The sequence below is a fragment of the Sciurus vulgaris genome (genome assembly GCF_902686455.1).
Source record: "Sciurus vulgaris genome assembly, chromosome: 2".
NCBI classification, from domain to species: Eukaryota; Metazoa; Chordata; class Mammalia; order Rodentia; family Sciuridae; genus Sciurus; species Sciurus vulgaris.
In genome coordinates this window covers 199,625,912-199,648,564 of record NC_136462.1, presented here as the reverse complement: position 1 = coordinate 199,648,564, position 22,653 = coordinate 199,625,912, and the positions used below count along the sequence as shown (strand labels likewise).

At 41.9% G+C, this 22,653-nt stretch overlaps 1 protein-coding gene across 1 annotated transcript in view; it reads right to left on the bottom strand.

The window, feature by feature from the left end:
* RAB22A (RAB22A, member RAS oncogene family) overlaps positions 1 to 22,653 on the bottom strand; it is a 62,452-nt gene that overhangs the window by 12,604 nt on the left and 27,195 nt on the right. The window contains exon 3 of the mRNA XM_079128604.1: positions 8,232 to 8,313. Coding sequence (XP_078984730.1) covers positions 8,232 to 8,313 — 82 coding nt within the window. The remainder of the gene's footprint in view (positions 1 to 8,231; positions 8,314 to 22,653) is intronic.

Below are 22,653 nucleotides of genomic sequence, written 5' to 3'. Positions count from 1 at the left end.
GTAACTTGCTTTCTTGATATCTCCATCCATGTGGCAAGTCCCAAATGCTGGGTACATGTCTCATTTCACTTCCACCTCCCCTCCACTGAGCACGATAGGGACGAGAAGAAAGGGAGAGGAATAATCGTTTCAATAGCTAGTATGCTTTAGTGGGCCTTTCTTTTGATGAATGCCAAACAGGGAATGTGAAACACTTTCCCCAGTCAAAATGTGGTTCTTGGGCAAATGTCCTGGTGTAAGCACCACCCAAAGAATGTAAAGCCAAAGTTTACAGACTAGACTTGTGCCTATATGTGATCTTCCCCTTACACTCCAGCTTCGAAGGCAAAACACATGATGTCATATTGTGTACTGCATCCTGCTGCTTCTGGCAGCTCATCCCCAAACACGGCAGGATGTCCTCACAGGAAAGCACTGGCACGTGTGCAGCATACACAACCAACTGTGGACTCTGCCACTGTGTTTTTTTGTGGTCTTGGGTGTTGAACCCAAGGGAGCTCAACCATGAGCTATGACCTTAACCCGTTTTACTTTTTATTTTGAGACAGGGTCTTGCTAAGTTGCTGAGGCTGGCCTCCAACTTGCGATCCTCCTGCCTCAGTTGCTTAGGCCACAGTGACAGTCTGGATTCAAACTTTCAATCAATTAGTTTAACCTTCTGGTTTTAAGCTTTCATGTTACATCGAGTTTTACAAAATGGAGTGAAAAATGTGACTGTGAGCTCTATGAGGAAGACAACCTGAGTGTAGCACTCCATTTTATCTCAGAGCCTGGTGAACTGGAGAGGGCTGGACTGGGGCTCGTGGTGCAGCACTTGCCTAGTATGTGTGAGGCACTGGGTTCACCACAGAAAAATAAAAAATAAAGGTATTGTGTCCATTCATGACAAAAAACAAAAACAAACAAAAAAAAAAAAAACAAAAAAACTGGTGAGCAAGTGAACACCAGATGTGTATGTCCACGTACAGAAATGTTCATTCATCTTCTTGAGAAAAAGGCTGCCCTGGGTGAAAGCCTACTTCTAATAAAATGCTAAGTTTTAGAAGAAAACAAAAATAAAAGTTGTAAGTTAAGAAAGCACTACAGAAAAAGGAACTACATCTGGGTGCAGAGGCCACACCTGACGTTCCAGCCACGTGGAAAGCTGAGGTAAGAGCATCACCGAGTTCAAGGCCAGTTTTGGCAACTGAGTGAGATCCTAACTCAAAATGAAAAATAAAAAGGGCTCGGGGTGTAGTTCAAGGTAGAGTACTCCTGGATTCAATTCCTAGTACCACACATGGAGCAAGAACCAAAAAAAAAAAAAAAAAAACAACTACTTTAGGTAAAAAGATTTTAACTGTTGGACTGACTTGCATGGCATAAGAAGCACACAGGTGGAAGAAGGGTCCATTTCTGATGTGCTTATGATGGCAACATCCTTTACAGGGTTCTTTCTTCTTTGTTTAAAATTGTAAGGTAAAATTCACATGAGTAAAGCAAAGATCTTAGCCGTGCAACTGATAAAGTGATGAATGTACACATCCATGGAAACCATCCACAGGACAGCAACTGTGGAATTTAATGTTCCTGTTTAACCTTGACATAATCTTTTGTCTTGGAGCCTACTTCCTACTATGAACATGACCACGGTAGCTGTATTCTATGACTTGTGTAGAATATCCTTGCCATTCTCTTATTTTCTTTGTCTTCATAAACAAGGTCATCTCTAAACAGCACACGGTTGGGTTCTGCCTTTGGGTACCTCTGACAACCTCTGCCTTTCAAGCACATGGTCTGGTCCTTTACATTTAATGCACTACTGATGTGCTTGAGTTTACACTGCTTTACTTTACATGTGTTCATTTCTTTCTAGATTTCTCTGTTCTTCCTTTACTCCTCTTTTTGGATTGGATATCTTCTAGTAATTCATTAATTCTTCTGTTGACTTTGTAGCTATATTTTCTTATATCACTTTTTAACTGTTCTTGTAACCAGTATACATTTTTGTAGTCTACTGAGAATTTAAAATGTTATCACTTCATATAAAATGTAAGAATCTTGCGAGCATGAATGCTTTTTATCCCACATTCTTTGCGCTGCTTGTCAAATATTTAAAATCTATCTATGCTATAAATTCCACAATCCAACATTATAATTTTAAAATTAAATGACGAGTTGTCTTTTAAAGTTGAGAAGAAAAAGTGAGAGTGTCTCATATTTACTATTTCCAGGGCTTCTTATTTCTTTCTGTGGATCTTGGTTACCATCTAGTGTCATTTCCCTCTAGTCTGAGAACCCTTCTGTGAGCTGCTGAATCACTTCTGCTTTTCTAATAGCACGTAGTTTGACTTCATATTTGAAAGGTACTTTTGGCACATTGAGAGTTTGTTTTTTTTCCTTTCAGCATGTTAGAGATAATATCCCACTGGCTTCCAGTCACCTCTGTTTCTGTGAGAAGACGACCATCATTCAAACTGTTCCCTCAAACATAATGTATCTTTTATCTGTGGCTGCTTTTAAGATTCTCTATTTCTGGTTTCAGTGGTTTGACCATGATGTACCTAAATGTGGTTTTCGTTGTACTTGCATGTTTGCTGAACTTCTTGGTTTTGTAAGTTAGTGTTTCACTAAATCTGGGAATATTCCAGGCATCCTTTCTGGAATCTTTTTCTGACCCTCTCCTCTTCCTTCACTCCTTCGGGGTCTCAATTATACATATGTTAGGCTATTTGAATTTGACTCAATTGGTCAATTGAGTCATATTTTTCTACCCCTTTTTCTTGTTCCTCTGAATAATTTGTTCTATCATTTATCCAGTGAATTTTTCATCTTAGATAAAAATGAACTGTGGCTTTCAGTTTTAGCATTCCCATTTAATTATTTATTATTTTCCATTAAGTGTGAGATTTCTTTTCTGCAGTTAAGTAGTTAAGACTACTCTTCTTTAACTCTTTAAACATATTTAAAATGTGTGCTTTAAATTCTGTGTCTGCAAATTCTAACAATGGGGGATGCTGTTCTCCCTGGGCCCTCTTTCCTGCTTCTTTGCATGTGTAATAATTCTGACTGTACGCTGGACAGTACAGATGATACACTTAGACTCTGGTTTCTGTTTTCTTCTCTATGGAGTGTCAAATTACCCGCTAGTCACTGTGAGATTGGCATTATGCAAAGTTAGAGTGGCCTATCAAGGTCTGCCCTTAGTAGCAGGACATAGCCTCCACTCCCGAGGCACCGGCCTTTTGAAATTTCAATGGGATGCCCAAGATGTTTACCAATCCCCTCTAATACGGTGGGACTGGATTCGAACTCCAAATTCCAGCTCTGCTGTAATGGGCAGCATCTGAACCTCTGCTCAGTCCCATCCCTCTTCTAGCTGTTGGTCTCTTCTAGGTTTGGTAATGTCTCCTCTGTACATTCATGATTTGGAGAGTGAACCAAAAACTTGAAGAAAATTTATAAATAGAGTTTGGGTCTTCCCTCCTTGCTGGGACCACCTTTGTGGAATTTGCTTCCTCTTTTCCCAGATACTCTCACAGTCCTGAACTCCATTTACAAGTGTCATAAGCTCAAGAGGCTTTCTGCTTGAGTCCTAATTGTCCTATGGCACATGGCCTGAGGAGTGTCAACTGGGGGAGAGCTGTGAAGCGGCCGTCCATGACCAACACAGCTCCACTGTTCAGTCCCTGGCTGCATCTGGTTGCTCTGCAGTACATACAAGTTTTATCCAGAGTTTGTATATAAATTGCTGTGTCCGGGAAAGTTAGTCTATTATAGGGTGCTCTTCTGTCATGTTGAAACTCTTTCCATATCACTTTGGTGTAAAGAAAGAAAATGGAAGCACATATAGAAACTCAAAAGATAGCACATCTGTGCTCCAAACGTGGCTCTAGATCAGGGACAGCAAACTTTAAGGCAAGGGCCAAGAATATTACAGCCTTGTGGGCTGTATGAGTTTTGTCACAACTACTCATCTCTGCTACTATAGAATGAAAACAGCCATGTAAACAAGCGTGGTTATGCTCCAATAAAATTTTATTTACGAAAACAGGCAGCAGGTTGGATTTGGCCCACAGGCCATAGTCTGTTAACCCCAGTTCTAGATGACCCTAAGTCACTCAGTTCCTGATTTTTATCCTATGAACAATTCCATACATGACTATGGTGACAATAATTGTGTGCCTTCCTGGTGTTCTGACGTGTGGAAACAGCCATCAGGAGCAGATGTAGATATTTAGGGTCTGGATGCAGGGTCTACCAGATTCTAGTTAAGCAGCTTTCTTCTAGCTCATCACATGCAGATGGAAAGCATTTGAAGTGTTTTTCTACACTGATGGTGTAATTATGGGATACACTCATAGTGCTCATGTATGTTTGTGCTGTGTTTGTCTCCATGTTACTACAGCAGTCTTTGTTAGTGAAGGATAATTGGTGGAAAAATGTGACAAAATGAATTCATTTGGTTTGCAAATAATAGGGACAAAAAGAACTCACAGAGGTTGTCTTGAGAAAGTAAGTTTAAATTTAGGAAAATAAGTCTCATTTTACCGGGTAGCTGAAAAAAATTAGCCTTATTTTTACAGTCAAGAACTGATTTTTTTGGATGAACACTGAATCAAAAGTTAATTGATAACTTGATTATGATTATTCTGATAAAAACTATATGCTAGCACAATATGATATCCTTCATTTCATATTTGACTTGCATAGTCTTATAAAAATAGTAAGTTTTACAAATATTTGTGAGCCCTGAGAATTGTCTGTAGGTCCCTCAGAACTCACTGTCTTCCGAAGCACTTATACCAGCAACCTGATAGGTATTTTTCTGTTCATTTAACAAGGTTCACATAATACTTGAAAAATTCTCCAAATTCTCCATTTACTAGTTTAAATGAAATCACTTTGCAATCAGTTGTAACCTGACCATCATAAAGACAATACAAGTGTCAAAACGTATGGCAACAGATGTTAGATTCAAATGGGAAGGATACACAAACAATTAGCTGATCAAAAAGCTTTCATTTTATTACAATTTTTGTTTCCACTGTGAATCTTTAAACTATAGTAAACTAAATAATATACATGCAAACACCAGAAAATCATCATCTGAGGCATGCACTACTCACATGATGAAAGTAGTAGAAGGTCTGTCCTTATCCGTGCCTAAGGAGGGTTAGCAAGCATTTGATGTTAAGCTTGCTGTCACCAACACCATGTGCTAGGGGGCTGAGAGCAGAGACATAAGGAGTCCTGCTCCCAAGGAGCTCAGAATCTAATGGAAGACATGATAGGAAGAAAACAGGTGCTGATGGCATGCATGAGGATAACTGAAGACTGCTCTCGATCTTAGGGTTCATCTGCTGATCCATCCAACCAGGTTCTGAACATGAGCTCTACATCAGGCGCTGTGCTGGGGGTGGCTGGGAATACAGGGCAAGCAAGACACTCCACAGTCCTAGCTCTGTTTACAGTTTGCTGGGAGAGACTGTCAATAAAGGTAAACAGACAGACATCTAACTATAACTTTTAACAAATGCCTTGAGGAAAATGAATACTGGCAATTATGGAAAATGAACTGGGAGTTGTGCTTAGATATGGGCAGGTGGGGGTGGACTCAGGGAAATTTCTAAGAGTATGACATTCAACCTGAGACTAAAAGCTGGTAAAGGGAGCCTATTGGCAAGGGGAGAGAAAATTCCAGTGAGAAGGACCAATGCACATGAAGACCTGATGCCAAGGGGTGCTCAAGGACCTACAGGAGGGCAGTGGGTTGGAATTCAGTGGGAGAGAGGGAGGGTGGGCTGGGAGGGAACCAAGGAGATTAGGGGAGCAGGGCATGTGGGCAGAGGAGAGGAGCAATAATCATTGCTGAAGAGTATTAGCAGGAAAATAAGAGGGTCTGATTTTGTTTCTAAAGGACTCTGGATCCTGTGAGAAGTGGCATGGGTCAGGTCTGGGCAGGGGGACCAGTTAGAAGACTAGGGAATACTCAAGTCAGAGTAAAAGGTGTCTAAGAGCAGGGTGATGGGAGTGGAAATGGAGGAAAGTTTTAGACAACGGAGCTGTCAGCACAGGCTGATAGAGCAGAGTGGAGAGCTGTGGGGGAGTCCAAGGCAACATCTAGATTTGGATTTGAGCAACACGGGGGGATATGGCAACATGGTTACTCATCTGAGATCAGCAGAGGTGCTTAGGAGAGCCCCCTCCAGTCAAGTGATATCAGAGGTGTGTTCTGAAGACTGAAGAAAGTTTTCCAGACAAAAGCTGGGAAGAAGGGTAAGAGGGCATAAATTGGATGGCATGCTGGAGAACTATAAGCAGTCCTGTGCTAGAGGTCAGGCTGGTGGGAAGAGATGGAAAAAGACAGTCTGGCTGTGGCTGGTGTATTCAGGGCCTGGATGGCCTTCCCAGGACAAACTGTCCTTGACCCCAACCAGCCACAACCTGCCTGATCCTCCCCCTATACTTCAAACAGTCTTTGATGATATGCCCCATGTATCTGCCCATTATTGAGCAGACTGCAATCTGGCAACCCTGGACATATGCTCTTGCCCTGCAACACCTGACTGGAGCCAGCGCTCCCCTGGTGGTGGGGGCGGGGGTTCTCCTCTCCTGGCTGCTCCCCCATGAACACCTCTTGTCCAGTTTTGCACTGCATGGTGGTGTTTTGAGTAGTAGAGAGGCAGGTTCACATCTGAGAGCAGCTATTCCTGATGAAGAACTAATGAGAAGTAGGCACACAAAAGGCAGGCAAGCTGGCTAATTACAAAACTTCAAAGACCCCTGCAATCATGCCAGCAGAAAGGAAGAGCCTGATGCCCTTGGGTTATTTCTTTTTTCATGTTCCTGAAAAAAACAGATGCTATACATCACTGTGTACACCAGGACAGGCTCTGATGAGAGCATAATGGGATCTGTACTGCAGCAGGGTTCTTTATGATGATGGCTTTGCTGTACCATCAGTATCTGTGAGGGGTAACTGAACCTTGGGATCCAGCAGAAGGGCATGTGTTTTATTGGTAAGAAGAGCCCCACCAGCTTGGGGCCGACAGGACAAATACCATGGCTCTGTGTGCAGATAAATGTGGGTAGACTCTGTGGTCAGTACCATTTCTGAAGGACAGAAGAGTGATGGTTAGCAAAGGTCCAGTTATCTTAAATGTCCCATTCTAGATGCACAACAGCAGCATAGCAAGGAGTGAGGAAAAGAAAACCATAAGCAGATCCATCTCAGATGAATAATTGGATGGTAGAACGACATTCAGCGTTAAAAACAGAAGAAACCAAACAAAGTGAACTTAAGACATTAAATCTGTACAAATGCACAATGTCTACATCTAGGACAACGGTAATGGCTTGCTTTGTTTTCTTCCATTTGTCTGCGATGATTCTTGTCAGATTTTACACCATACACAGTATCTATGTTGTCTTAGATAAGACTGTGATGACAGACTATTTTTCCTGATTACTTCTGGTGTACTTCTAAGAGCTTAAGAGAGCCCTGTGCATCCATCTGATGCTGTTTTGATAGTACTGTTTGAAAACAAAATTAAATGTCTGCTGAATAATGGGGCAGACACAGGCACTGCAGCAAGAAATGGAAGTCAGTGCCCAGAGGGGAGACAGACAGTGGCACGTGTTTGTCCCATTCCACCCTCTTCTGACTTGGTGGGCTTCCCCAAATCCCATCTGGTCCCATGCTGCTGTGGCTGGTCCACTCTGGTTCGGGCTGTTCCTTAGGCAGATAACTACTGTGGCCAATTTTATTACCAGGCATTTATTAAGTACCTACTGCAAGGCACTGTGTTAGCTCATCCATTTCACTTAAATCTCAAACTTTATATGCTGTAAAGTTCCCTCTTTAGCTTTTTAAAAGGCAGCTATAAATGAGTTGTGCTTAACTCTCCCTTTCTACCACTAATTCTTTTACATCTTTACTAGAGGATGGAGCCCCAAATTACACACAATGCTCAAGTGGGATTTTATCAGGCCTGTTAGTCAGCATTTACTTTAAGACACTAAAAAATATAAAAATGCCCTCAGTGCCCATTATCACTTTCTCCATCAGCGGACTTTGTGGCTCTAATTGAAAAGAAAAAGGCTGGCCTACACAAATGGAAATAAATGTGTCTCTGGTGCATAGAAAAGAAGTGAGTAACGTGAAATGACAGGGATGTTGACAGTTTAGTTGGCACTCTAATTTGGTTTGGGCCTCAGAAAAACACATAGTAAATTAAAGAGTGACTTACTCGTTCTTGTCCAGCTGTATCCCAGATTAGGAATTTATGTAGCTCATTTTGGTACTGGACAGTCTTGGTCATAAAAGATGCCCTATAAAGAGAGACCTAAATGATCAGAATACAATTATTTAAAGCACGTTTTCAGCCCCAGTCGGAAATATCACTTAGACTTAAAGCTCAAACTCCCAGCTCCACACTATATCCTAATTATGTTCCTCTCCCGAGTATTTATGGGATGTTCAGATGCTGGCTGCATATTCTCTGTCCAAATAAAGTATTAGGCACATCTGTCCAACACAAAAAAGGAAGAGTTCTTGGGCTTTAGATTGCCTAAGCTCCAGATCATTAGCCTCCCTTGTAAAACAAAGAAAATATTATTCAAAAGATGTTACCATGAGAAAACTTTTTAAAAAAAATCAGTGTGTCCAGGAAATGTGTGCAGTAGCTTTAAGGGGAAAAAAAAAAAAAAAAAAAAAAAAAAAGTCATTTGAGTTTGTCCTCCCCCAAATCCCAAACTACACGCCCACACAAACTGCTGAGTAAGAACTACTACAACCTCAAAATTAGTAAAATCAGGAGGCTAGACAAGGAGTTGGAAGAGGACTGGAGAAACAATAGCTGTAACAAGGTGATCTGATCCATCCTCAGCACCCCTGGTGATACCTGAGTGTCAGCAGCATACATGCTTCTCAGCTGACATGCCACAGCAGCCCCCAGGCCTCGCCCAGCTCTTGATGCAGGAGGAAATCAGTTTGTAGATCACACTGCTTGTGCTGAGGAAGGCACTCTGTTCAAGGGGCTCTGAAGGCAGAGGCTCCTATTATTTTGGGGACCCTACTTTTGGAGGGAGCACCTGGAGTAAGAGGTAAAGCCTGTATCTTTTCTGAGGAGCCATGGTAGCCCAAAGCAAGTGCTTGGACACTCCAGGGCCTCTAGGACACAGGTTCAGGAGTGGGCCTGACTCTAATAGTATCTTGTGCTCCCCACTTCACCTACAGGGCAGCCTCCCAGAAAGTCCTGTTTTCCAATCTCCTTACAGTATCCCAGTCTGATTTACAGAACCTAGAGATGATTGTTTTAATTTATCCCCAAAAAACTCCTGTGCTAATACAGGAGGTGAAATAATCAGGATGTAAGAACCATAACCCATCAACAGACTGACCCATTTGATAGATTAAAAATGTGAATGGTAACTGGGTGGTACCTACAGGCAGGTGCAGTATGGCTGGAGGAAGTGGGTCATTGGGACCGTGCCTTGGGAGATTACGTCTTTTGTCCCTGGCTTCTCTCATTCACTCTCTGCTTCTTGGCTGCCACACAGTGAGCAGTTTTCCTCTGCTACACTCTTCTGCCTCACCTTGGGCCCAGAGTAATGGAGCTGAATGACCATGGACTGGACCTCTGAAACTGTGAGTCAAAATAAACCCCTACTCTTCTAAGTTGTTTCTGTAGGGTATTTTGGCCACAGTGAGGAAAACCTAACACCATGAACCATGTCTTCTTTTCTAGTGGATAATAAGTTTGCTGGGGCCAAGGGTGAGGGTGTACTCTTAAATCAAACCCTAATCACTCGAAGCAAGATAGTGAACTCAATGGCTAAGCATCTTCAACCATGCTGGGAGCTTCCAATATTTCTGCAGAAATTCGAGTAATAGATAATCTTCAAGAAACTGAAAGTTGAAACAGAATGACTTTTGGAGATATCACTGAGCTTAGATGAGTACCAGAATCCTTAGTTTTAAAGCCTTCAAGTATGACACAAGGAATTTCTGGCAATATTTATATGCATCTATGGCACAGTAAGTGGCCTCCAAAAGAATGACTGTAAGGATCGAGTGGACCAGGAGGCAAGGTCACATTTATTGGAGAGGTACTTTTAATTAGGTATTTATTTGCTGAAAATTTACCCCTCAGTATCCTTAGTGAAGCACTTTGTAGACAGAAGATACTTAAGAGATGGTTATTGTACCAATAACTTCTGGTGACTCACTCTGATTAAATCAGGATGTACAATGTGATTTCTCACTTAAGAAAGATCTAAGTATTCAAAAAGCATTGTTTACTGTGAAGATTAAATGAGATGATGCATGTAAAAGTGTTCTGTAAATTGTAAAGCACTATAGTTATACAAGGTATTATCATTATTATTTAAAGGTGGCTTCAGGAAATATTTTAGTTTAGTTTTACAATTAGTCCTAAAAGCTTCCAACTCAACTCTCCATCAATTTTGGCTGTGGTGTTACACTGAAGAGTGACCACAGGCACCCAAGAGAAGTCCGTTCACAGAACTAGCACAACTAATAAATCCATTCTGACTGCTCAAAGGACAAGAGAAATATGCTTTGAGTAGATCAAAAGCTGGCAATGGCAAATGCAGTAAGTCAATGTTTTATCACAGGATTAGAACTCGATGGAGTCCAACCTGCCTGCCAACCATTTCCCTTTAATGAAAGCAGACTTACCACTGAACCAGGAGCCACACAAAACAGCATTCGAAAGGTAATCAAAGGGTCTGAAGGATTAGACTCTCTGACCCTGGGCCACTCTTCCAGCACTCCTGCCTTGTACCTGCCATGCTTCCTCCAGGCTATGCACAGGCCTTCTTGTGCCCACAGCTCTCCTTGTGGGTCTCTGACTAATTCTGTGTCTGCGGGCTTCCGGCTCTCTCCTCACTGGCTTCACTCACCCACACTCTCAGTTCTTTAGCAATCCTGCCCCTCTTGTTTCAACTATACAGGAAAGCCCCACCAACCTCTCTACTACTTCCAGCAGTAGCAGGGTGGCTCCCTTGCTGGAGGAGAATCACAGCCCTCATGGGCCAGCATGGGGATTACCCTGTGTCACTTGGGTGTCTTTTAGGCCTTCTCCCACTGCATACAGCAGTTATACCACATTCTTATGCCTGCTTCCAGCTTTGCCATTTCCCACGGCCCTCCTCTTCAGGGCACCAGCACATTCCAGCTTTCTCTGGGGAAAAAAAGATTAAGGACTATGGCTCCCCAAAGTTCCCTAGGTGACATTCCCAGGTCAAGAATGGGCGAATACCCACTGGCTGAGCATTCCCCTCTTCTGACTCTGGCTGAGTTAGAGGTGCCTTGGCGTGTTAATCGCTGCTGCCTTAGTTCCCCATCTTGGCACCCTGGGCTTGGGCCCCCGCAGTTATCAGATGGGTGTCCCCTCCCTCCACAACAGCCCCTCTTCTTTGGATGGTTTTCCACAGGTTCTCCCCTGGCCAGATGCTCCTCAATCCTTAGGTATCCACTTGAATGTCAATGACCTCAGAAGCCAGGGTCACCCACCCAAACTGAACAGCCTTCTACCTGCCTATTTCCCAATATATTATTTCATTTCAATTTCAGAGCACGGACTATACTATCTGATCAGCTTATTTGTGCTTTCCTTTCTTAAAAAATTAACCTGTTCGATGTCTAACTCATTCGTGAGAACTGTAGGCTACTGAAAGCAGAGACCTTGCTGTGGCTCCTCCTCTGGAATAGGGGCATCTTCCTCATTTCTCTCCTTCCTATTCTAGAACTTGTAGCGCCCACAAGCTACTAATCACCCCAGTACTTCCTGAAGCACAATGTGAGAAGTTCCACTCAGGGGCAGGTAAAGAGTCCAGATTAGAGGAGACTTTGTATCTCCAACTGTACCAGGCAGGGCTGGCTGCACTATAACTAGCACCCCACCTGCCTGCCTACTCCTGTTCAGCCACCAGATTCAATCCCCCTACCTGAACTAACAAGCACAAAGTAAACTGCACTGTGTCCCTCCATCACTCCCGCCTCTGGAATTCTGCAGAGGAAGAAGCCAGGGCACATCATGGGTGCCTCTGCTGCTCACTATCTTGTTCCATCAGGACCTGCTTCCCTACTCTAACCCCGGCTCAGGTGGCTAGGACAGGAGGGCCACACATTTGTCACCTTCCTCCTCTGGGCTACACAGGTTTCCTCATAGCAACAGGCATTATTGTAGACTTTTAAGAGACTGAAATCTTCAAAACACTGAAAACAGAAGTACCATGTGACATACTATGCCTCAGTATTTGTCCAGAATTATAGTTGGTGTACCTGAGACACACGTGCACACTCAGGGTTACTGCAGCACCACTCACTACTGCCACATTAAGGGATCATCAGTTCAGGTACCCATTTACAGGTAACTGGGTAGAGAAAATATGGTACAAATACACAATGGAGTTTTATTCAGCTATAAAGAATGAAATTATGTCATTTTCAGGAAAATGATGGAACTGGAAAATATCACATTAAAGTGAAATAAGCCAGACTTAGACAAATGTTCAATGTTTTCTCTCATATGTGAAAGCCAGAGGGGAAAAAAAGGGAAAAAGGAAACAAAACAAAACAAAACAAAAAAAACCCCGACAGATGTCATGAAAGTAGAAGGAAGACTATTTGGGAGAGGAAGGGTAACAGGGAGGGAGGAGGAGATAGCAAGGAGGAACTGGGAGTGAAACAGATCCAATTTTGTAACATGCATGTATGAATGTGATACAGAGCCACTATTCTATATGATTTTTATGCACTAATAAAAGACTGAAGTCTTGACCTATCACATCTGTAAGAACCATTTCTTCCTCCTCAGCATTTGGGTTTGCTTCTTCTGTGCAGTGGCGACATCCTGGGAGATGGTGGTGCCTGTTGTCTCTCTGAGTGGAGGCCACTGAGCTCAGGGGTGGCGCAGGGCAGAGCTCCTGCCTGGCGCAGCGCCTCCTGCTGCAGCTCGTCTCCTCTGCTGAGGATGGCACTCTCCCTGTCTGACTGCCTTAGGGTTAACCACACACTGCAGGCACCTCACCACACTCTATGTGGCCAAGCTGGGTCACCTCCATCCAGCCCCACAACTGTCTCAAATCCCAAGTTCTCAATCATAGAACACTATGTCTGCCTTCCACAGATCAGAAACTAGTCTGCTACTATTCTTTGTCCTTTGTTATTTGCATCCAATTTTGTAGTAGAGCTGTCATTTTATATTTAGTCTACATTTGAACCTCAACCTCTGAAATAAATTCAGAAGTTGGACCCTAATCTTTTTGCAGGACTATGACAATTTTTGCCTTCCACTGTCGCTCAAACTCCAGGATCACTCCTTTAACGTTCAAGTTAAATGATGCAGAGGGTATGATAACTTTAATACCTTGCTTTCTGAAAACCAGGCAATGGCTCCCTGCCATTCAAATGATACATTTTTATTTTCCAGCCTGCCATTTACTTGTCTGATAACCTTATTTTTCACTACTAAACTGTCTCTCTTCAGTCTGCCTAGGCAGATCTTATTAGCTCTTTAATCTAAAATCCCTACTAGCATTATTTCCTAAAGCTAGACTGCCTTTCATAGACTTCTCCATTTTTCATGACATTCTAAAAATATGACTTTCATGTACACCAAGTAGTCATGATCTTTGGTCAGAGTACGTGTTCCCAATGAAAATACTTGCTACAAGGCATTTTAAAAATTTCTTGTCTTTAACAGCAGCAACTCGTTTGGCTCTCCTGAAACATATATGTGCTACAATATCACACTCTAGAACCTGTCTTGACCATGAGCCGTTTTCTTTGAGTGGCACATGGGATGCTATTGTCCCCATAATGGTAGGTATTGCCTTGAGGATAAACAATTCAGTACATTTTTACAAAATGTACTGAACATTAACAAAAGACCTTAATTTCTGAACACTTTATATCTCACACAACCCTTGAATCTCTCGGTTATGTATACTGATAGAAGCACCAACAATCAGTGCTGGGTGTGGTGATGCATGCCTGTAATCCCAGCGATTTAGGAGGCTGAGGCAGGAGGATCACAAACTTGAGGCCAGCCTCAGCAACTTAGCAAAGCGCTAAACAACTTAGCGAGACCCTGTCTCAAAATATAAAAATAAAAAGGGCTGGTGATGTAGCTCAGTGGTAGAACACCTCCGGGTTCAATCCCCAGTACCCTCTCCCCCTGCAAAAAACCAAACCCAAACAAAACAAAACAACAACAAACAACAACAACAAAAAACCCCCAAAACAAAAAAGGCAACATAGAGATTGAGATATGAAAAGACCAGATGTATGTGAAATCTAGTACTGCCTCTAACAGGGATACCAAGCACCTTCAGCTTAGTTTAGAAGGGTGCAAAGAACTTGAAAGATGCTCACAAGTTTCATTAGGATACAAGGGCATGCCTATGTCAAAGTGACTTCAGAAGGGAAAAAGTCTTCCAAGTACCCATCAATCCAATTACTGAGGTGCGTTCCACAGTCACACATGTTGTAACCTCCCTTGAAAGTCCACCATCTGAGACTAGACTCAAGAGCTAACTTACCACTCTGCACAGGGCTTTCTTCCAAATGGTTGCTATTCAGACAGAGGGGTGCACACAGACCTGTACAAGCTCAGGGTTACCCCAAGGAAATCCTTTATTATTTTTGACCCTTTGCTCACATATTCAAAAACTTTTTGGAAAACATGTTTAACACCAAGGAAAATATGTATTTAAACATGAAGATAACTAAACAAAGAGTTTAGCCTCCCCTTTTTAAGTTTCTCAAAAATAACTCACAAACAACTACCCTTTCATAGCATGCACAATAAAATCAAAGATGACAAAGAGAACTGCCTCCACTTGCTGTTCACTGTTGTCAGGTACTCTTTTCATACTTTCCCGTGTGTGAGCCTGTTTAATCTAAAGCCTCCTCCGGGTTGGGCTCAAGTCATCATCACTGTGAGACACTGTAGGGTCAGAGACAGCATGTGGAGCAGCTAGGGTCTGGGGCCAGGCAGCTGGTCCCCCAGCCTGCACTCTGAACATCTGGCCTCTCGCTGCTTGGCAGAACACTGGGCATGCAGGATGGGCAAGACCCATTACTGTCCTTGAGCGACTCACACTGGAGAGGCTGATCAGGTGAAGAGATACAAAGGCAAATACCTGTGAGATGACTGGAATGGACACAGGGTGGGAGAGAAAGGCAAGCCATGCCTTAGTGCACAGGACAGTGGCAATGCCAGGTGTGGGAGGCTGAACCATTCCCCATCCCCACCCAGCTCCACAGCCTAACTCCCTAAGTTGTTGACAGGTGACCTCACATGGCAAAAGGGACTTGTCAGATGTGACTAAGTTATGAACCTTGTGGTGAAAGGATACTGGATTGCTGGGGGGAAGGAGGGCCTGATGAAACCACATGATTAACATTTTTTTTTTTTTTTAATTTATCAAAAGGGACCAGGAGGAGTGGGAGCCAGAGAAGATAATTTGAAGATGGAAGTGGAGGTGGAGATGGGAATGATGGGCTGTGAACATGGTGGAAGGGGTTACAGGGCAGTCACCAGAGGATGGGAGAGGCAAGGAAACAGTTTCTTGTCAGAGTCTCTGGAAGGAATCCGCTTGGCCAATACCGTGATTTTAAGCCAGTGAAACATTTTGGACTTTGACCTCCAGAACTGTAAAAGAATAAAATTTGTGTTCTTTTAAGCTACAGTGTGTGCTGTGATTTGTTATAGCAGCAAGAGGAAATGTCAGGGAAGCTTCAGAGAAGAGAGGGATTGTGAACTGAACCTGGAAGCTCAGAAGGGTGTTGGCTGTGCAGATGGCAGGGCAGAGAAACACCAGGAACCAATGCAGAAACTAGGAACATGACAGCAGCAGCCTGGCCGCCACTCAGGGCCAGGGTGGAGGTGGAGGGGCAGCTGAGGGTCTCCAGGTGTGAGGTCATGTGTCCTCTAAGCCAGTGTCTCCCTAGAGACCAGTGCTCCATTGCTGTCACTTCTGCTGTACCTGAAGTGTAGTACTAGTGAATATTTTAACAAGTCACTCCCTCTTTTTATACTGAGCCTTGTCTTAGCAGTAATACTGGTAAAATTAAAAACCTACAGGTTTCATGGACTAATTTTATTTTTTTTCAACAGACAATACTTAACAATCAATATAAAAAGTGCTTACCTGTGTACCATCTAAAACCATCTCGCATGCAATGTTTTGGAAAAGATAGCTGAAAGTGAAGTGGGCCACTGAGAGGTGAAGGAAGGGATGGTTCTGACTTGCTTTAGAAGGTGACTCTGTCAGAGCTCAGGGTCATAATAACTGGTGGGTGAGCGAGGAGGATTTGTCTTTAAGGACCTTAAAGGTCAGAAGCAGAGACACGTATGTAGGCAAGGACTAGAGAATATTGAGCATTTTAAGAGCAGGACAAGATGGAAGGAGTTGGACTGGGAAGGCAGCATGGGAGGGAAGCAAGGTAAGTGGTCCTTGGAAATGATCCTGGACAAAGATGGGTAGGCTTGAATGGCAGGAAGGGATGAAAGGGACAGTTTGAGACTGATACATGGAAGCCACAGGGTTTTGACTGCGGTTTGGGAAAGAATTCTCTGCCAGTCTAAGGCAGGCTTCTGTGAGTAAGCTCAGGCAACTATATGCAGTGAACTATGTCAGTCGTTTCCAAATTATAACTATCACTATCACTTAATTTTTTCAAGAGGTATTACACGAATCTGTTTTAATATCCCAAATATACAAAACAGGTATATACTAAAGTGTCTCCCTCCTATCCCTTCAGTCGATCCCTTCCTCTTCTTGAAAAGTTGTTTTACACCAGCGTCTTTCTGAAATACTTCAGGTTTATAAAGCACATGGACACATAATTTCTCCTGTGTCCTCTCTTTTAAAAAAATTTTTTTTTTAGTTGTTGGACCTTTATTTTATTCATTCAGTATTTTATTCATTTTATTCATTTGTTATATGCGGTACTGAGAATTGAACCCCGTGCCTTACACATGCTAGGCAAGCGTTCTACCACTGAGTTACAACCCCAGCCACCTCCTCTACCTTTTTAAAACACAGATGGTAATATATACTCCATGCTTATGATTTTTTTTTTTCACTTAATACTACATCTAAGAGACCATCTGAGGTGAATACATAGTTTTCTCCAGCCGGATTTTTTCCTTTGTTGTATTACCTTGAGGGGTTGCACTATAATTTTTATCATCAGATCCCTACTGATCGGTGATATTGCAAGTATTAACCTTGTACAACTTTTACCCTGTGTTTGGAATGTGTAGGCGCTTATCAGTTAAGTCCTGGAAGTAGAATTACTGGGCCAACAGTATGAGATAACAACACACTAGCTAAGAGCACAGTCAGGAAACCGGCATATTAGTTTTACTACCAACTGTGTGCTACCAGGCAAGCCCATTAACCTCTCTGTACTACCTCAGTTCTTGCATCAAAAAGCTTCATGACTGTCTCCCAAAGTCCAGTGTTGAAGGCTGAGTCTCCAGAGTGCACTACTGGGAGCTGCTGTGAAACTTCAGCATGTGAAGCACAAAGGGAGGTCATCAGGTCAGTGGGGCGTGCACTCAGAGGGGACTGTGGGGCCCTACCCCAATTTGTTTTTGCTTTCTGACCATGGGGTGCGTGATCTGCTCCGCCACGCACTCCCCCCATGATGTGCCACTCTGCCACCGCCCTGACAAAACAGGGCCAGTTAATGATGCAATGGAGTCTCCAAGACCGGGAATCTAAACAACCCTTTTCTAAGTATTTTCTGCATTTTCTAAGTGATGGAAAGTTGACTAACACAATGGGTTCTTATTTGTACAATAAAATATAGACTGTAGGTCGGTGGTTCAATCAATTTGAGATTTCCTATTCTCATGTTATTATAATCAAAAATAAGATAAACATTTCCATAACCCAGGAAGTTCCCTCATGCCCATTTCCACTTAATTCTTGTCCCCACCCAGAACAAACCATGGGGTTTATAAAAAATATAAACGCTAGGAATTAGAGGACAGTAGAGACAATGATTTACAAGGCCTTCTCCTTCCTGTGGTGCCGGGGATTGGACATGGAGCCCCACACACGCCAGGCAAGTGCAACACCACCACATTGCAACCCCAGCCCTTCAGCAGGTTTTAGGTTTCCCATCTCTAGTTCTGCTCCTGTTTTTCTGACTTCTTTTGGATAAATTACATTTTTTTGGTAATATATCTCTCATATTGAATTTTTAGTATTTCTTTGTTTATTTTTTTAATGGTGTCTCTAGTGATTATAATATGCGATTTTAAATTTCAGCCTACCTCCAAATAATATGCTATTTTGCAAAAAACCTAAGAAACTGACAGTCTAAATTTCATGTATTCCCTTCCCACCCACTGTGCTCTTGTTGCTTTATATTTAACTTTTTCACATGTAACAAACACAACAATACAATTGTTACTTTTGCTTTACAAGCCAATAATTTTTTTTAGACTTTCTTTTTAGTATTTGATATAGGTCTATTGTAGACAAATTATCAGCTTTTGTCTGTCTGAGAATATCTTCATTTTTGAAGAAAATTTTTACTGGATATAGAATTTTTGGTTGGCAGCTTTTTTTTTTTTTTAATACTATACTAAAGATGCCATATAATTATCTTCTGGCCTCCATTTTTCCTGCAGAAAAGTCAGTGACAATTCTTATCACTGTTCTGTATATAACCTGTTTTTCACACCTCTTTAGATGGTTTTTAAGTTCTGCTATTTATTTTTAGTTCTCAGTAGTTGGACTGTAACATACCAATGCTGTGGTTTACTGTGTATTTATCCTGATTAGGGTCTGCAGATATTCTTGGATTTGCACACTGGTCACTTTATCTTTCAAATTGTTTTTTCTATTCCCTTTCTAAAGTCAGTTGTATATATGTGAGTCTTAACAGTATCCTACAGCTTGTGGGATTTTATTTTATTTTTTAAACCTTTTTCTTCTCTTTGTGTTTCAGTTTGGATACTTTTAACTGACTTGACTTAGGACATGTTACCAGATGAGTTTAATAGCAGATGGAGGCAGCAGAGGTGAGAATGAGAACTGGGTCAAGGATTTAAGGGACTCTCTGGTCCCACCCCTGCACTCCTGGGCTGGGCTGTGGTGGCCCTGTGCTCAGGAGAGGCAGGGATCCCTGTGGAGAGGTTGTTCAGAGATCACCTGCCTCCAAGGGCTCTGCAGTTCACAGGCTGAGTGTTCTCATCTTGGAGGAATCTTTCCTTTTTGTGTCAGTAGAGGCTGAGAGAAGCCATGGAGTTCTTCTGAATGGCCTATTACTTTGTGAAATTTAGTTCATTTAGGGTACTTCGTATATTTGGGTGTCCAAGTGGCTTAAAAAGAAAAAAAAATCTTGCCTGTTTGGTTTTCTGGATGTGTGGCAGTCTTTGATGTTTAATGTCTGAATTGAAAAGGATGTGGGGTTGCTTTAACGACTGAGGTTTTTTTTTTTTTGGGAAGTGGGGATTGAACCCAGGTGCGCTTAACCACTGAGCCACATCCCCAACCCTTTTTATATTTTATTTAGAGACAGGGTCTTGCGGAGTTGCTTAGGGCCTGGCTAAGCTGCTGAGGCTGGCTTTGAATTCAAAATCCTCCTGCCTCAGCCTCCTGAGCTAGTGGGATTACAAGCATGCAACCAACATGCCTGGCAAAGACTGTTATTACATTTAAGGAATATAATAAGGACATTATTATTACTACTATTAGATTTTGAAGGATTTTGCCCATTGTCCATCATAGTAACTATACCTACACTCAAGGATGGACTTGCTAACTGCTCCTTTATTGAGAAGGTAGGGCTAAGTCTTTAAGGAGGTGGAGTTAGTAGCAGTTAGGTAGAGTCACAGGGGTGACTGAGTTGAAACCACAGTGACCTGGAGTCACTGGAGAAATGTGACCCTCAGAGCTGTGAGGGCATTAAATCCCCTATGAAAGCACACAGCTGTGCAAGAAATCCTTACTGTTTCAACATTTTAGGGGTGCACACTGAGGCTGAGAACCAGAAGGAAGATGCCTGGGAGGCAGAAAGGAGACTCAGAGGCATGTTCCAGGTAAGGATTTAAAAAAGAATATAATGTCAGATGCTTGTGGACAGAATAAACAGACACCATTACAAAAACCTTTCGGAACACTGTTCTGAAACTGAGCAACTATTATGGGCTGTGGATATAGTTGTGATAATTTCAGATAAGGTTCCTCTTCTTATAGAACTTATAATGGGGTGGTGGGGACAGATAATAAGTAGAAGAGACAAATGATTATAGGTTGTAACATTTACTATGAAGATAACAAAACGCTGTGTGGTGACTGTGAATGGAGTGGCAGTTTGAGAAAGAAAGGTGGGGAATCTCCTGGATGAACCCTAAGAGGTGAGAAAATCCAAACTTGTAAGTATTTGGAAGGCAGAAAACATTTCAAAAAAGGAAACCGTAAAAGTGAGTCAAGTTGAGAGAGAGTATCAGGTGTTTGGAAAGAAAGTTCACATGCCAAAATGTAGTGAGAAAGGAAGATAAAAAGATCCTGGAGAAAACAAATCACCAGCAATGGTTAGAGGTGTTGGAGGATGGGGTTCAGCCAGTGGCTGAAAACTTAGGTCTGTCTTAGAAGGGAAGGAGTTGCAGCGCTGCAGAACCATTCATGAACCTGCCCAAACCCACAGTCAGCTCCCAAATCACACACAACTGGGAGCCTGCCTATAAGGTATCCAGTGTACAGCAAGAGCTAGAAGGCTGGAAAAATGCTGAGCAGATTTTGGCTGTTGTCAACAGCAGGGAAGAAGGGTTGGGAGTGTGAATCCTGACAAGTCGAAGAGGCTCACTCGCTACCATCAAAACCCAGGTAGGCCACTTAGAAGTAAAGACAATCAATGTCTCAGGATGGATTTGCCATGCAGGGAAAGGCAATACTCCTTTAGCAAAGTGTACAACCACACTTCCACAAGTTCAAGACAATTAGCCCACAGTTGAACTTTTGGCTAAAACAAAATAGCAATCTTCAGAAGAGGAGAACCTAAAATCTCATTTTTGCTGCTATATTCAGTATACAATTAAAAAAACTAGATGTGCAAAGAAAATGTGACCCAAGGTCAAGAGTAAAACAGTAGATAGTAGTAGATTCTGAGATGGATGATCCATATGTTTGAATTAGTGGGATATGGATATTAAAAATAGCATTATAAATGTAACCAGGACCTAAAGGAAAAGTCACATTTAATGAGCAAATAAGAAATCTAAGCATAGGAAATATAAAAAAGAATAAAATGAAATTTAGAACAAAATGAATTTAGGTAAAAATCTGAAACAAAACAAAAAAACCAAACCAACAACAAAAACAAAACAAATAAAACCCCCATCAGATAAGCTGAACAGAATAATGGAGACAGATGAAAAAGGATCAACTGAATTTAAACACAAATCAATAGAAATTATGTGATTCTAAAAATTGAGAGAAAAAAGTGGAGGTGGGAAAATCCAGAACCTAAGTAGCTCATCTACCAGTTTAACAATTTATTATTAGTTCCCATAGGTGGAGCAAGATAATGCAGTGGAAAAAAAGACTTTAAAGAAATATTGGTGCAGATGTCCCAAATTTTATGAGAATCAAATTTCATATCTGAGCAACTCAGTGAACCCAGAGGGTATTACACACTTAGCATATTATGGTAAATTGCAGGCAGAGGAAAAAAAGGATACGTTACATATAGCAGAAGTATTAGGGATGACAGGCCATTCAGAGAAACAAAGGAGGCCATGATAGAATAAAATATCGTATTTAAAGTGCTGAAAGAAAAAAAACCACCACCCAGAAATCTATATTTAGCAAGATGTCTTTTGACAGTGAAGATGGGCGGCTGTGCTGGGCTGTGGAAGACGGAGATCTCCACAGGAGTTTAAATCTCTTGTGATTTTTACTTATTGGAAGAAAATGAAGGACAAAAAAAGAGATAGCAATGGGATGGTTAGTCTGAAGAGGATAAGCCTGAAACACCTACAAGGTGGACAGGCAAGATGACTGGGCCAAGGGCAGATGATGTTGACAAAAAGTATAAGGTGTTAAAAGCAGGCTGTGAACACAGCACTCAGAGGCTCCTCCCTCAGATCCGTAACTATGATTAATAAACCATGCAATAATTCCAGTGGGACAGTATGCATGTAGCATACTGGAGCTAGCAAAATGGCAAAATTCATAGAGCAGTAAAGTTGTGCTTCAAGATGTTCAAAGAAAAGATGAAGCTTCATGACCACCAGAAGGACAAACATCCAACAATTTTAGTGAATCTCAAACTTGTCTTACATTAACCACCTTCTGCTCAGAATGATGTCTTGATTAAATATCACAATGCAAAATAGCAGCACATTAAGTAAAAGATTTGTAGCTGGTAAACATGACTGGGAAATTTATAAGAATACCACATATTCTTATGCAGTACAATTTTTCTTTCTCTTGTTAAGACACTGTTGTTTAAACAAACCTGGAGTACCTGAAATAGAATTCAGGTTTACAAGAGATGAAAGTTGGCAGTAGAAATGTGTTTCTGAGAAGTAAAATAATCTCAAGAAAGAAAAAATACAGACAATATGTTTTATGTGTCTTGTTTAGTGAAGGAGCTGCAGCTAGAAGGGTCTA